At 38.6% G+C, this 15,387-nt stretch overlaps 1 protein-coding gene across 2 annotated transcripts in view; it reads right to left on the bottom strand.

Annotated features, from left to right (window-relative positions):
* Positions 1-15,387, bottom strand: part of MGAT4D (MGAT4 family member D) — a 38,841-nt gene that overhangs the window by 21,613 nt on the left and 1,841 nt on the right. Inside the window, exons 1-4 of one of the 2 annotated variants that reach the window (XM_086611487.1) lie at positions 11,005-11,225; positions 7,591-7,752; positions 3,982-4,122; positions 1,949-2,082 (exon numbers count right to left, since the gene is read on the bottom strand). In XM_086611487.1, coding sequence (XP_086467613.1) covers positions 1,949-2,082; positions 3,982-4,122; positions 7,591-7,738 — 423 coding nt within the window. In that variant the 5' untranslated portion in view covers positions 7,739-7,752; positions 11,005-11,225. Of the gene's footprint in view, positions 1-1,948; positions 2,083-3,981; positions 4,123-7,590; positions 7,753-11,004; positions 11,226-15,387 lie in introns of those variants that run through there. The other variant, XM_086611488.1, reaches the window with a different exon arrangement.

Raw genomic sequence — 15,387 nt, forward strand, 5'->3', positions numbered from 1 at the left:
TTTCTGCATTTTGTTTTTTCACTGCTTCTGCAGGAGGCTAAGCCATTTTCTACATAAAATGCTGCTCTACAGCTTTCACTTATGCCAGAAATGCCCAGTGACGTAACTATCAGTAAAAAGTGCCATTTCAGGTTAATCATCGAAAAAAATCACAAAAATGTCCTGAAGCTGTTGAGAAAAGTCACCTAAGCAAAATTTTCTAAAGCTAGTAAAACTTAATATTTTTATTTAGAGTTTCTTCCTAATACAACAAACTTATGGCTCTTAGTCTGGAAATTTCGAGGATGTACTTATTCATTGCTGCTGTTTCATAAAAATAACAATTTTAGTGTGGAAAAGACATCTGTTAACTATATTAAGCAGTTCTAAGTTTTATGGATTTCGAAAGCAATACAATACCTGTCTTAGCAGTTCAGATTTTTTTTAAAAAAATACACAAATAATTGTTACTTAGCTATATATTAAATGCGCAGTAAGTAAAAAAGATGCAATGTGATAAGTAAAGAACTGTGATAAGAAAAAAATTCCAATGGCTTTGAAACTTACTTTCAGTCAATAAGTTACTCTGACTTAACCCATGATGTAAACATTTAACTTGATCTTCTGAAACTTTCTGGGAAAAAGGAAGATCTGGATTCATGATCAGTAAATGCACCTGCCCCCCTCTCATAATAAAATGTTCTTATCACCTCTCCTATCAGCATGATCTAGCACCTGCTCTAATTTATTGCACGGCTGAAAAACAAAAGCTGCAAGAATGTGGCTTTGGGGACGGGAGAAAGGGGAGAGGCTGATTCTTACAATGGCAGTTTAATCCTAAACTGGTTGAAGTGGATTACTACTACAACCAAAGCTACTGTTTGCTACAAGTGCCACGGTAGGACTGTCCACAGCGGGAAACTGTACTATTCAGACATTAACCCTTAAAACCTCAAAGAACTCTCTGAACCCTGTAATAGAAAGTTTATCTGAATGGTAGATAGGCAAAGGTCATCATTGCCAGGGCTTTTCATTGGGTAGTAGCAACTTTTCAGTTCCTGAAAATCATGCTGAAGAGGAAATACAGCCAGTAAAATTTGGCTAATCTCCTTATTGTTGTGAACCAAACAGAAAAAGTCACGACCTAACTTAATAAAGAGAACTATGTTCTGTTCGACAGTATTACAGTTGCAAAAGCTGCTGTAAGTGATGACCGAACTAAAAAAGCAAACTCTAACTGCTAATGAATGCATGTATGAAATTTAATGTTGTTTATGGAAGGACAAAGAAATATGAAAAATAAATATGAAGTCTGAATAATTGCACAGTCTTTTTACCTGCAAGTGACTTGCTAGCTAATTCCCTTCTGTAGCTTTTTTCCAATGTGATCAAGACATTTTGGAATGAGAAAAAATTCATTTACTCCTAATATTTTACTTTGAGCACTGTTTACTCTCCCAAACATGGAACCGTCTCTGAACAGTTTTATTTTTCACAAGAAGTGCCAACACACAGGCAGAAGGCAAGGCTCCAGCGTGCCAAGATACTTTGCAAGACACATGATATCAAAGCAGCAGATAAATAATCTGAACTTTTGTTAGACTGAGTAAGTTTACTTTTTTCAGATCCTATGGAACTTTTCTGTGGAGGATTTCCATTTCATTCTCGAAGTAGAATACTTTACTTTCAGAGATAAACAATGTGTTCATATGGTTTTATTTGAAAATCTGACTGCAACAACTGCGTCTGCAAATATTACTTTTTACCCTTCAGTCATCTGAGTTACAGGGGTTTTTCCACATATGAACACTGAGGCACTAGCTGCTCACTGTCTCCTCCAGCCCCGAAGAAGTCCTTCCCAAAGGCCTAGCTAACAGTATTTTGCAGCTTCCTCTACAGTACTACACTAAGACATAAATCTCCATGTTGCCTTTCTATCGGCATACTGCACCTTTCTACGCAAACTTACCTCTGCTACTAAGATGATTATTACACAGTCGTTCTTTTGCTCTTCAGAAAGTTCGTACAGCAGGGAATGCAGTGTGTTAATCAGATAATGTTGTTTTTCCCTTTTCACAGTAGGAATACCCATCACCAGTGAGACTGCAAAAAAAGAAGCCCACAAGCCACGTAATTTTAAGTCAGCTAAAGGGAAAATGACATCACATTTTAATTTTGATTTATGTGACCATGAGACTTGGTGACGGTTACTATTCCTATGGCACTGAGACAGCATTTGCTTTACTACCTGGAAGGAGAGAGACCTCCAGCTAAGTTTAGGTTAGACACACCTGTGTCTGTGTTATATGCACCAGGTCTACACTGTGTAGACAGTCAACACTTAAGAACTTGGAGATATTACTACCTGAGGCAAACACATAAGTATCTGCTATTGAGTTTCAAAAGTGTATATTGCAAGATAAGAGCTAGCTTTTGGTATGGAGTTGCAGATCTGAGTAGTAAGAGTTAAACCAACACTGCTTGACTGAGGAAGCTGTCACAGGAGGTGAGCGCTGTGTATCTCAGGAACTTAAAAAAATCACAATGTCAGAATTCTTTCTGAGCAGTTTAAGTGATACGAATCCACGGCTTTGATATCATCAGTAATAAGGCAAAAGGAACTTAGATATTAGCATTAAGAAGAAAAGAATTGAAATTGTCTCTGGCAAAGACTCCACCAGCAGCAAACTTGTGTGCTATACAACGCCATTAAATTGTAAGCAGGACCTCTCTTTTTTCATTAGTGAGGAGATTACTGAAGACAGTGACCTATTATGGCTCAGTAAACCCATAGAATTCTTAGTCCTTGCAGAAGATTCCTATTCACCAAAACCTCGTGAGGCTGGTAAGGAAGCAGCAGATTTTGAAGGAAAGGAGTAGGTGCAGTTAGTGACTTGCTCCAGACTTCAACGTTTGTGCCAACATCAACTCAAAAATGTCGAAGCTCCAACGTTCCTTCCCAGCACATAACCTGCTAAACCACTGGGGTTTTGTTTGGTTTTACATCCTGAAGGTCAACCTGTACTTCTTAAAATGTGGTCTTACTATTGTGATTTTCATGTACAAATAAATGAAACTTAAACATGCAGCATTCTTCTACTATTTACTACTTTTCTTCCTTCTTTTTTTCATCGCTTGCTTGCTTGTGAATGTATCTGGTTTTCTGAGGGTTTTTTGCAAACAATTTTGCTGACTACTTGTGGTCTTTTGCACATTTACACTGATCTACGGGCTCATAGATCTCACTCGAGTGAGAACCACAGCACTACTCCAGTAGAACCTCTAGCCCATGTCATGGCCATGGCCAAGTTATTTTTTCAGTTAAATCAAAAGTGCTCTAAATGTGTCCTTACATAAAATCACCCTAGAGAAAAGTCAAAATTTCAACAAAATACAAAACTCAGCAAAATAGTTGTCTAAATCCTTGTTTGCTTATTGCTTTTGAATGCTCTTTTTACCTATCACATGACAATTAGGAGAAGACATAACTTAGTAAGTTGTATTATAGTTCACTAGAATTCATTATGATTTGTGCAGGTGTCTGACGATTCTCATGTGGATGAAAAAGTTACACTGAATATTTATTAATGTCCTTCAAATGATCACATCACCTTTCCATTTACTTTTAACTTTGTAACAAGCTGTGTGAATTGTAAATTCTCCCTGGCTTCCTTACTCATACTAATTTTGTGGGAAAAAAAACGTTAGCTCATGCATCTTTGCCACATGAATCCAGGACTAAGAACAAAAATCACATTGCTTTTCAGTTATGGCTATTTTTTGTTGATATTTGAAAAGGTTTATCAGAATACTTTGGGGAAGACTTGAAATTGGGATGGGAGTAGTATAGGTGATTTTGCCATCCCCATTAAAATTTATCAGTTTGGCAACATTATAGAGTTTAGGGAGAAAACCCCCTCCGAACTTTGAGTATGCTTCATTGCTAGAACTTAAGACAAAACATAAACATATAGAAAATACAAGCCAAACTTTTTTTCATACCTCCAGTTCTCTGTTGTCCAAAAATAACATTTGGGAAAATGGCATCTTCATATTCTTGAAGGTGAGGTAGATAGTAGTACAGGTTTGTAAGATGCACAGGGAGTTTTCGGGTGAAGTTTAACGCTTTCCACTGCATATCATCTTAAAGAAACAACAAACCCACATATACACATCAAGTAAAAAGCCAGCAGTGAAGTCTACTATTTCAACTGTTTTCCTCAAATGAATACTAGCAGAGTATTATTCAAGGTTATTCAATCAGAACTATTCCTCAGAAGTGATTATATGTCATATATATTACCCTCCTGCGTTAACAAACTGAGAATCCCCAGTACAACTTCCCCCAACCCAGGGGATGGTGCAGAGCTCCAAGTCTGAACCTCCTGGGAACTCCACCTGCCTTTCCCCATGCCTAAACAGTTGCAGGATTGAGCCATCTTAAAACACAATAAGCAGTTATTTTAAAAGCAGCAGGGAAAAAAAAAAAAAAAGGTTTTTTTTTCACAGTTGGCAAGCAACTTTTTCAATTAAAAGAAACACAGATTTTGATTAATAACTTTCTTAATTACTTAACAAACTTAAATGCTTTCCCCAAAATGTAACGTGGTGGTTTTCAGGGCTCAAACAGGAGTTCTTGGGTTATAAAAAGTCCTGTGGCAAAAAGGATCACCAGATCCAGGCCTTTAGAAACTATTCAAGAAACAAAAGACTGCAGTAATTAAGAGAAAAGTAAGGATTTGTTTTGTTTTGTTTTCCTTACTAGTTTAAAATAAAGATGAAAATAATTAGAATATTTATTCATGTTGAAATAACTCAAGTGTGACCTTGTAAAAATAATCCTCTTCTTTTAAAATAAGCTACATAAAACCCAGATACCATTAATTTACTAATTTATCTTCCTTGATATAAACATTCCTGAATATTCCAGTTCCAATGTTTGATTATAAGCGTGCAAAACCAGTTGTGCTTAATGTAAGATACCTGTGGGGACAGAGATTATTTGCACCATGCAATTTTAAAAAAGGTATTTGAATGGATTAAAATTTACGAAGAACAGCAAATGGTCTTTCTAAAATTCAAGAAAACTGCCAGGAAACAAAACTGAAGATCACTCCAGACTTTATTTACCAGTTATCATAGAATCATAGAATCATATCGAAAGGCTTAAATCTTGCTTTCCTGACACAGGCAGCATATGGCTCCCATACTAGAATTTTGTCTGTCACCCTCTGTTGCTGATTTTTTCTGCACCTTACTAGCTACCTACAAGTGTATGTCTTCCTGCCCTGAAAGAAAAATAAAGCTCCTGTGAATTTATCTAGGCTAGTTCATACTTCAGCAGGTGCTTCCTCCAGGTGCAACTGATCAGTAGGGCACTTTGTGATATCAGAACACCACCTCCATTAGTTATGGCCAACAAAATCACGTTGACAGCCTTCCAAGCTGCAGAAAACTTGAGAACTCAGTTTCACAGTCAGCAAAGCACCAGAAGGCTTATTGACTTAGATGGGAAGTTATTTGTCCTAAAAAATGCATCTAAGATAACTCCGCAAATTTACCACCCTTCAAAGTTACTTAAAACAAGTATTACACATGACCATCATCAGCTTTTTTCACTCAGCTTAGATCAATGAAGACACAGGCTTACTGAATGGGCAATATGTTTGGAGTTTTTCAACTTCCAAAAGATATTTCCACTGAAAATTAGGACTCGACGGAGATTCCCCACTCTACAGAAAACATTTTTTTTTTTTAAAAAAACAAAACACCTAAACCTATATACATGTCCAGACATTTGTGTATAAAAGAGACTCACTACTCCTCCCACTTTGCTTTGCCATTAAATTTACCGGAATTTTGCTGCATAGAAACTTTTTTTTTTAAACCACCTTCATAACTTTTCAAGGACTTTCTATTTGGAAGTAGTACCTATCAAGGATTGAGCAAAGGACTTTAGTTTTATTGCGTACAATCAACCTGTTAATTTTTATTGTACAATAAAACTTGGCTGGAATGGGAAGCAGAAGAGCATACAAAAATAAAAAGAAAACTATTCAGTGACTTTAAGAATTTTCCACTTTGAATCCTGTGAATTGACAGCTTTAATACTTTGTGATATTCAGCTGGCTGGCTCCAAGAAGAACGAAGAGCAGAGGGAAGAGGAACTTGCACTCTCCTCTACTGCTATTATGTGCATTAGGCAATAACTCCTTGTCCACAGTAAGTGGGGCTACTGGTAGCTGACAACATGGTCTCTATTCTAAAGCTTGGAAGGCACAACCCTGCCAACACTCAACCACAGGTTTATATGCATCTGAACAGTCCCACTGGATTAATATTGAATAAACAGACAAAAAGAGGCAGGGAAGAACAGGATAAGAAACGAAGCTGACTGCACAAAGCAGGAAAGCACCTTGTTTCTTCTTCCCCTCTAATGGTCCTGGTTAATTCCCTGTTTTAGTCTGATACCAGCCCACTGTACTGAATGCAAAGAAGGATTTTTAAAAAGTAGTTTTCAGTAGCATCCAGACTATTTCTGAAGTCGGGGTCATTGTGGAGTGCCTCTAGCACAGAGATGCCCCTTCTAGTTTTCCTTCTCTCCCCAAGGAGGTAGCTCTTCCCATCTGCACAGGGAGGAAGGCAGATCCTGCACTACTACATCATTTCTTGTAGGGAACAGAATCAAATGGTCTAATCTATGGTATGCAACTACACTGTGCAGATAGACGATGATGTACAACAGTCTGTAAGGCAAGGATCTAATATATTTTTAAATAGATAAGAAGTTTAATTGAACAATGAGAAGAAGCCAGATCATTAGAGTAAACTTAATTGCATGTTGATGTCACTCTAAAAACAAAAACAAAAAAAAGCCAGAGAAACCCCCCTCCAAGGTTTTCTTTTAATTGGCATCACTTACAAGCATTCACATTTCCTTTGGATTATTAACAAACTACTTGCAAGATAAAAATAAATTCTAGAAGGAACATTCTTAGGCTGTCTCTAGCCAGCAAGACCTCATGAGGCTTCTCACCTCCTGGGTTCAGGCAAGCACCTACCTGTACGTGGTCTGCCTGCTGAGATGAGACTGCACACCCATCATGCACTTTGGTGCCTGGGGTCTGCTGGCAGGATGGCACTTATGGCTAAAATGTCCCCTCAAAAAGTCACTCCACCTGGACAGGAGGGGGACCAGGACTGTCGAACATCTAAGGAGGTGTACCTGGCTTCCAGGCTAGACACAGCCCTGGTATTTACCAGGGTGCAGTGGCATAGTAAAAACTGGTAAAAATTGCTCTGTAGTTGGCAACAAGAGAGAGAGATAAGCACTGTCAGAAATTTGATTCGCAATATGTACAGCTTTGCCACTATGACACCACTGCAGTCTATTGTGTCCCCTTTTTTTCCTCTCCTTACTTGTTTAGTTGCTAACCGATCCTATTTCAAGAGGGGCTACGGATTACTTTTTCACCCTTTTTTAAAAACAGAAACTTCTACAGAATGCTAACATAAACAAATCAATGATTTTTCCCCCCACACCTGCGATAAAGAAACAGGAGCACATAAAACTTTGAACCATTATCACAGTACATTTTTACACATACAAACCTGTATAATTTGTAGTCAAGTTTGCTCTTTTTGCAACTGCACGTCTGATTTCATCTAGGGCACTGCTCAGTTCGTGTGATCTTCTTTTATTTTCCTTTTCAGCATACATTAGTCTCTGCCGAAGTTCCAGAAACTGGCTTTGGTACATGTCTACGTCATTTCCTGCAATGAGAACATAATTTCTCTTCAAAGAGGTGAATTATATGATGGAATAAAGAGAAAGGAGACGGTCCAGAAGAAAACATGACCAGAAGTCATGTCATGATGATAATAAAAGAGGCTGCTCAAAGTTTATTCATGGAACAAAGAAGTGTGGAAGAGTATTAAGAAGGAGAGTTTGGGGAGCACAGCTGGATAAAGGCTTGCAATTGAAGATAAGAAAAGAATATGGCATTCATAGCAAGGAAAAAGCCAGTGAAAGACTATGAGTTGCAGGGGAAGGTGCTATCCAATAAAGCCAGCATTTTTCACCAAGTGACAAATCTTGATGACCCTTGTTGCACTGAAGAGTGTAATTATGTAATGGCTTGTCTTTTGCACAAAGCACTATTAAGATTAAAATACAGATATTAAGGTAGTCAGTCTTCATCTTTGAGTTAAAAAGTGCCTGGAGCATACTAAGAACTATCAGTAAAGATGTTTATTTGAACTCCTGGATACATTTAATTAGGTAACAACTGAAGAACTGGATTGAAGGATACCTTTGTAATATATAGACCACCTTTGATGAAATATTCTACAATCGTATCAATATTAAAAACACTGTACTCTCAGTCATAAATTCCCCTCAGTACAACTATATTATAGGAAGAATCAGGAAAGAAGTTGTAGATGAAGAATAACATTGTCATCCCTCTGCAATTCTTTCAGCTATCCAGTGTCAGTGTGACTCCGAACTACCGGTGTCACTCCTGGGCTGACATTTTGGCAAGCACCAAGTAATTGTAGTTTTATTTGCATACTTACAGGCGAGCCTACCAAAATATCATAGATGCCTTTGGCAAATAAAAGGTCAATGCTCAGCTATCACTGAGTGCACCCAAAGAAGCTGACATTTGTAATTGGCCTTATCTATTTCTTCAGGCCAGAGAGGGAAACCACAGTTTCGGGTCTTTCAGAACAGAAGTCTCTGTTCAGTTAGTAGAACAAGACTCTTTGTAATTGCTTATCTCATTTGATTTTGACAGATGGGGATGCAAGGGTTAGACAAAAGGAACATAGCATTCACTCACCCCTAACGAAGAATGCGTTTGTTATTATAAACATATATAGTTTGAAAAAGAACATGAAATCTTCTAAGTGTTATTAGAGCATAGGTAAGTGAGCAATATTAACTATTAGGAAAACTCCAGCAAAAAATGTGTATTTGGAAAGCAGTACTGAACGTTTTGTATTTTGCTATGCAATAAGGGACTGTCATGAACAGTATTTATCACTGACATAATTGTAGCAAGCTGAGAAGATAAAATTAGAAGCATTATGAAGCTAAATACTCTAAATATTTAAGTAATCATTAAGTTTAAATGGAATCCAGTGTGCGTGTGGAAGTGTTGCTCTTGAAGTATCTCAGGATCTACGCAGAACTAAACCAGCTGCTTGCAATGGCGTGCTCGGAAAGCAGCAGCCAGGGCGTTCTCACTCTGGCAAGGAGGGCCAGGAGAAGGGAGCTTCGGCTGTACCGTGAGACGCTGGCTGGCCCCAGCGATAGCCTGACTTGGCAACACCTCGACTTCCAATGGTTCCATCAGCAACGGGGAGTGGCAGGATAAAACCGGAAAACAGCGAGATGAGGAGCTATGGCAAAACTACAAAAAGTAAATGAAGCTAAAGGCTTCTTTTCCCCTCGGTGAGCTGAAGATGAATCGCTCTGCTGGGGTAAGGAAACCCTACTAGAAAATTTTGATGGGGTTACACTGGCTACAAGCTATAGGGGAGAAAAAAAACACGCCACCAACCAGACTCAGTGACAGCACTTAAAGCTTTTGCAATGAATTTTCAGCTGTACTACAATATTTCCTCTGACTGTTTACTAAACATTGTCATATATACTTATGGCTACTGTAATTTTAAGAGACTGCAATACTTAAAATGGTTTTAAATGCAATCTTGTGTTATCTGCTAATAGACACGTACATATAACTCTCTGCACCGGAAACTGAAACTGTTTAGAAACAATACTAATCTCTAAAGCAAATAGTCATTCTGAAAGTCAAACGATTATTTCTCTTAGCTCCACGCATGCATACTTCCTATTATCACAAATGCTTCCAGTTTTATTAACAATTGATTTCTGGCAATATCTAAGAGCTGTGGAACAAATCATCACTATCTCCTCCTAGCATGTAAAGAAAAAAAGAAATGAAAAGCAAAATTGGGAGTGGCAGAAAGGAGGGAAGAAAACACTCCACAGTCTAGCAGTGACACTTGTTCCTATTTCTTGATGAGAAGCTACGCTGCTTATCGCACCTAAAGACATTTTCTTTCAGAAATGAATTTTGGTTAATGCCCTCTGTAAAAGAAAATTATATAAGCACACTAACTGCAAAAGATCTGATACTCCGTGCTTGGAATCACTGCTCGCTGTTCGGGTTAATGAAGCATGTTAAACCATTGAGGCATGCATTGCACTAACAACTGTGGCGGTTTGTTATCTTCCTGTAACTGATCTAAAATAAAGAGATCTTTCTAAATCTTGTTACACGCTTTGTAACCTTGGGTTTTGTTCTCTCAGAGTAAGGAGGAAAAAAAAAAACCACCAAACAATGCCTCTGTCTTAGTTCAGAACAGCCAGTTCTTACACAAACACTTAAATTCAACAATGTGCTGAAGTCTAAGGGTATTTAAGCAATCTCTAGGTAAGGACGACTTCCTGAATTTGTGCATGATCTTTAAATATTTTGTTTGCAGCATTATGGCACAGAATTATTTGCGTCACCCAACAGGTTAGAGACAGTCAAGAAAAACTATCATAAAGCCAGAAACCACTTCATCTGTACTGGTTACATCCACCCATTACGTTTAATGTTCATCAGAATTGGGGTAGCTTCAATTGTTGAGCTTTAAGCATAGGACACAGCATGTCTTAATGCATATCTTAAACCTTCAGAAGCCTCTGAGGTCAGTCAGTGCTGAGGTTGGTGATTCTACACAGTTGAAAAGGGAGGGTTAAGTGAGTAGGTTAAGAAGCTTCTAATTGTTTCCACTCATATCTCCTGTCCGTGCTCTGACGGCAACAGGGCTGCAGGGGCTATTGCTCTGGCAGAGGCAACACGTAGGAGGAGAAAGATTCATTTCAGCCAGGCACAACTCTCAGTTGGCTGGCTGAAACCTTTGCCCGGCTGTGACGCAGCGGTACCGAACACGCAGGCTCGGTAAGCCAAAGCACGGGGCTTAACACGCAGCGAGGACTCTCACCATGTTTTTATAGCTCTCTAGGTAGGCGTCTAAGCAAGCAGAGGAACCAGGCAGCAGTTATGTTCTGCCAGTGAGTCTACTTGTCTTTCACAGTATCCACACCAGGAGGTTCCAGACAGTGGAGGCCAGCGGAGGAACGCTGTGTTCACCCAGTGACATCAGAGAAAAGCAGTATGCCAGCAATTTGGGGGCGAAGTTAGGGTACCTCGGTGCCCATACAGAGGATATGCTAGGAGGAGAATCAGAATTGCTTTCCAGTATTAAAACAAACAAACACACACCTCACAAAGTTAAAGGCAGACCAAAGCGAAGAACTGAATTTTAAAACCACATTCAGTTGTATGACGAACATGAAGTCGCTATTGAGTTTGGCATAGAATAAATTTTACTGAACCATTTACATACTGTATCTAACTGCAAATAGATATGCAAACTTGTTTCAAAGAAAATACAACTTAGGTTCAAATAATATTTTCTTAAATGTTGGCAAACAATCCTCATTTTAGATCTGAGTCTTTTCTATCTTAGAATGCAGTGAAAAGTGATCTTATACCATTCAGTCAGAGCATCACTATATTGGAAAGCAATAGCATTAAAGTAAGCAGAAAAATGTATAAATTGAATGGATATTACATGGTGTTTGCCCATAATTGGTATACTTTGGTTTCAACATAGTGACGTTAGTAACATGATACAGGTTCTTAATAGCAGTGGAAAATTTTGATTTGAATATGGTCTTTATCAGACAAATAAAAAAGTACTCATTCACTTCAAGCAATGGTTATTGCTTCATTCTGGTTAGAATTTTAAGTATTTTTACTGTTCTGCCTGATGTAGCAACAATCACTCATTTATACACACATTTAATTAAATGCCTAGCCACTGAGTAAAGTATTTCTGGATAAAACTGTGTCCTCAAGACTCTGTGTGCAACATTAGGAAAGCGTGAAGGTCATATGTTTACGCTTGTTTAAGTACAGGTTGTGATGAGACACTGCACAGCAAACAAAGAGAGGTCTGAAATGTTCCCTATCCCTTTCTCTATGAAAACCAACAGTAACTAGTCTCATTTTGTACCTGAATCTTTATAGGATTTATGACTCAGTTCCTCTACTTTTGAGGACAAGGCAGCCACTATTCTGCCTGAAGTAACTGCAAGAAGCAGCAGACTCTTAGTTCAGTAAATTACACATTTAGAAGCCAGTTAAACTATACAGTTTTTTTAAGTCTTGGATATGAATTTTGACGTAAAATTTGGGACCAGTAAATACTAAGTCTTAAGTCCCAGGTGAGGTTGTTGTATGGGTCTGTTTGAAACCTTAATGCAGAACTACACAAAGAAGCCGAGTAAGCAATCGATGGACTGGAGAAACTCTTCTCTTACCACACTGTGCATTTCGGTCGCATCCTGACTGCATGCTGGGGCAAAACCTGGGTGAGCAATAACCTCTAAATGCTCTCACTTCCACTGGAAGGAAAAGTGCATGAAGGCAAGGAGGGAAGATGTAGCCTACCAGTCAACTGGGCCAACTGGGGAAAATGGTGGTTGAACACAGCCTAATAGGCCTAGAGAAGGCAGGAAAATCGGCTTCTGCATGTTCATAACTCTGGATATGCTGTATTAGCTGAAATGAGAATGGCGTAATTCAAGACTCCTTATCAAATCTGTCAGTTTGCCACTATTTAACCGAAGCTTTGAGCCAGAGCATGCCAGCTGGGTCTGGACAGGAAACCTGCACAGAATGCCATCATAGATGACAATCTCCTGGGGACCAGCGCTTGGGTGCACAGGAGGAGCAGGGGTTGGCCAGCCGAAGTGAAGCATCACACCGCAGGCAGAAAATGATTGGAAATAAAAGAAATGTATAATCAGCTGTTTGGGCTAGCATGTACATTACTAGATTTCAACAGCAAAATAAAGACTTTAATCAGAAAAAAAAACTTTTTAATCCTTTGTATCCCTTGATGAAAAGTTTTGTAAAATAATGAAAAATTTAATATGTGAAACAATTTGATAAACCTTAAGTATACTTCTGTGAAAGCAATTAAGTACAAACAGTTCTGCTCTTCTTCACCTCAAAGGAATAGCTAAAGAAATCCAGGTTTCACAATGTTTGACTCAACATGTATATATTAATATACTTAGGTCCTTGTGACATCATATTTTAGCATCACCTTCTCCTAACTTCCAGACAAAGCTCAGTTTTGATTTACTTGGATATAGTATCCCACAAATTTAGGTGAAGAGAGCAGCAACATGTTACCAATCAATCAAAGAGATCTTGTAACCCTTACAAGCAACATGAAGAAGTGCTGCCGTGTGAGATGATCTGATTTACCTCATTGCTGTGGCTTCTAAAAAATTCATTGTTATTCAGCTAAGACACCAAGTTTCTTTTTATTCAGGAATAGTCCTTCCTCTGAAGAAAGGTCATAGTAAGTTTATAATGCACTCTTGCCCTCTCTTTTACTGTTCTTCAAGATTTGCTACCTACTTACATCTACTTTCGTGTTCCTGTATACCTGTGATATTTCTTGTTGATTAATATTTACATGGAAAACAGTAGCTAAAACTGTGTAAGGAAATCGCTACATATATTGTAAGTTGTATACTAATTTCCATAACTACACATCTATATTAAGAGTATTTATATAAGAGCAAATACTTTTGGTCAGGTGAATTAACAAGTGGATTGTAACTCAGTTGCACAACAGTAGGAACATCTGCATCATTCTGACAACAGCCTTTCCTATCCCCAGATGCAAAGTGTTTGCCTCAGACAGGTTTTCCTTCAGGCCTGGGGAGGGACCAAAAAGCTCACAGCAAAACCATGCAGGACGTGGAACAGGTATTGCTACAGCAGTCCATCTGATTACTTGCTAATAGCAGGCTGTGTTCGCAAGCTCTCCAGAGGATGCTGAAGGAATCACCACGCAAGTTTAGACAGTACCAGGCTTTGCTGAAGATCTTGTGATTACCAATTGTCTCCGTAATTACTTTTCTATCTTCCCCCACCACCGCCCCCCCCCAAAAAAAAATACCAGCCTATTTAAAATTAAACCTCTGCTTATATTTGTACAGCAATGGAAAAAGTGACTATGAAAACATCTTTGTAAGAATAGTTAAAATACATATAATATTATCCACAATAGCTGAAGTCTAGTGACCTTGGTAGATTCTGAACTTTCATTTTTAAATGTACGAGTGATGCAGGAGCATCTTCCCTGCCATGCAAGTTCAGGTTACCCGTACTTGAGTTAAGTCTCACATCTGCAAGTCAACACTCAGGCTGCACTGAGTGGCTAGAAGCAGTACCAAACAGCTGATTATTTACTGCTGTCATTAACAGCAAACACATTGGAACTCCTGTCTCTCAAGCCAGCTAAGTCCCTTAGTACAAGGCGTTTAAAGGTTGCTGGCTTAAGCTATTGATTTTTACTTGCACAGAAACTGGGACAGAACCAATACCTGGTTTACACTTTGAGGGCTGAAAGCTCAGAGACTGCAGACAGACCGAACAGTATTTTACAGGGCTGTTACATGCTTTCCATATTATGGAAGTACTTAAGAACACTAGTCCTGAGATAGGATGTCCTGTCTTAGTTGTACAACAAACAAGAAAGATTATTTGCTATCCCAACGTCACAACAATCCAAGAAATGATAACTGGAGAGAAACTGGAGGGAATACTACAGACTACTGCTGTTTAGTGCGATACACCATAGTCAAAGGCCAAGAGCACCCTACATGTTTTAATGGGAAAAGCAGAGAAGGACGCTGAAGTAAGAGGTGATTTAACAAACGTGGAAGAAAATGAGTCAGAGAAATACGTTTGAAAAATGAGTGAAAGAGATGGGAGCTGACAAGCTGAGACAGTAGCTGACCTCTCAGTAACAGGTGGGATAAGTGAAAAAGGAATTAGAAAATCATAGAATCATAGAAAAAGAAAACAAATATCACAGTTTGAGATGTGAGAAAAGTGAGAACTCCTGTAGTGCTCTAGGCAGATCAGGGGAGAGGCAAGTTCAGCAGCACAGAAGGGAAGAAGAGAGGTTTCACGATATTTAAGCAGAGGTATCTGCCTCTTTTCGGAGAAAAACATTAATTTCAAAACCACCTTCTTCAATAGATACTCTGTGACAACAATAGAGCATTAGTTGGTTTGCTCTCAATGCTTCTCTCTCTGTGGAAAAAGGTAACAACATAGGGCTGTTCCTGGGTTTTTGGATGGGTAGAAGGCTTTTGGCTTCTATCACCACTCAGGAGTAAAGACTATCTCTCCAGCAAAATAAACTTAATGGAAAGTCACTCACCACACGCTGTCAACTCTCTTATTTAAACATTTGTGGGATTTAGCAAGCTTAAGAGAGAATGTGTCTCTG

Source organism: Tauraco erythrolophus, chromosome 5 (genome assembly GCF_009769465.1).
Source record: "Tauraco erythrolophus isolate bTauEry1 chromosome 5, bTauEry1.pri, whole genome shotgun sequence".
Classification (NCBI taxonomy): Eukaryota; Metazoa; Chordata; class Aves; order Musophagiformes; family Musophagidae; genus Tauraco; species Tauraco erythrolophus.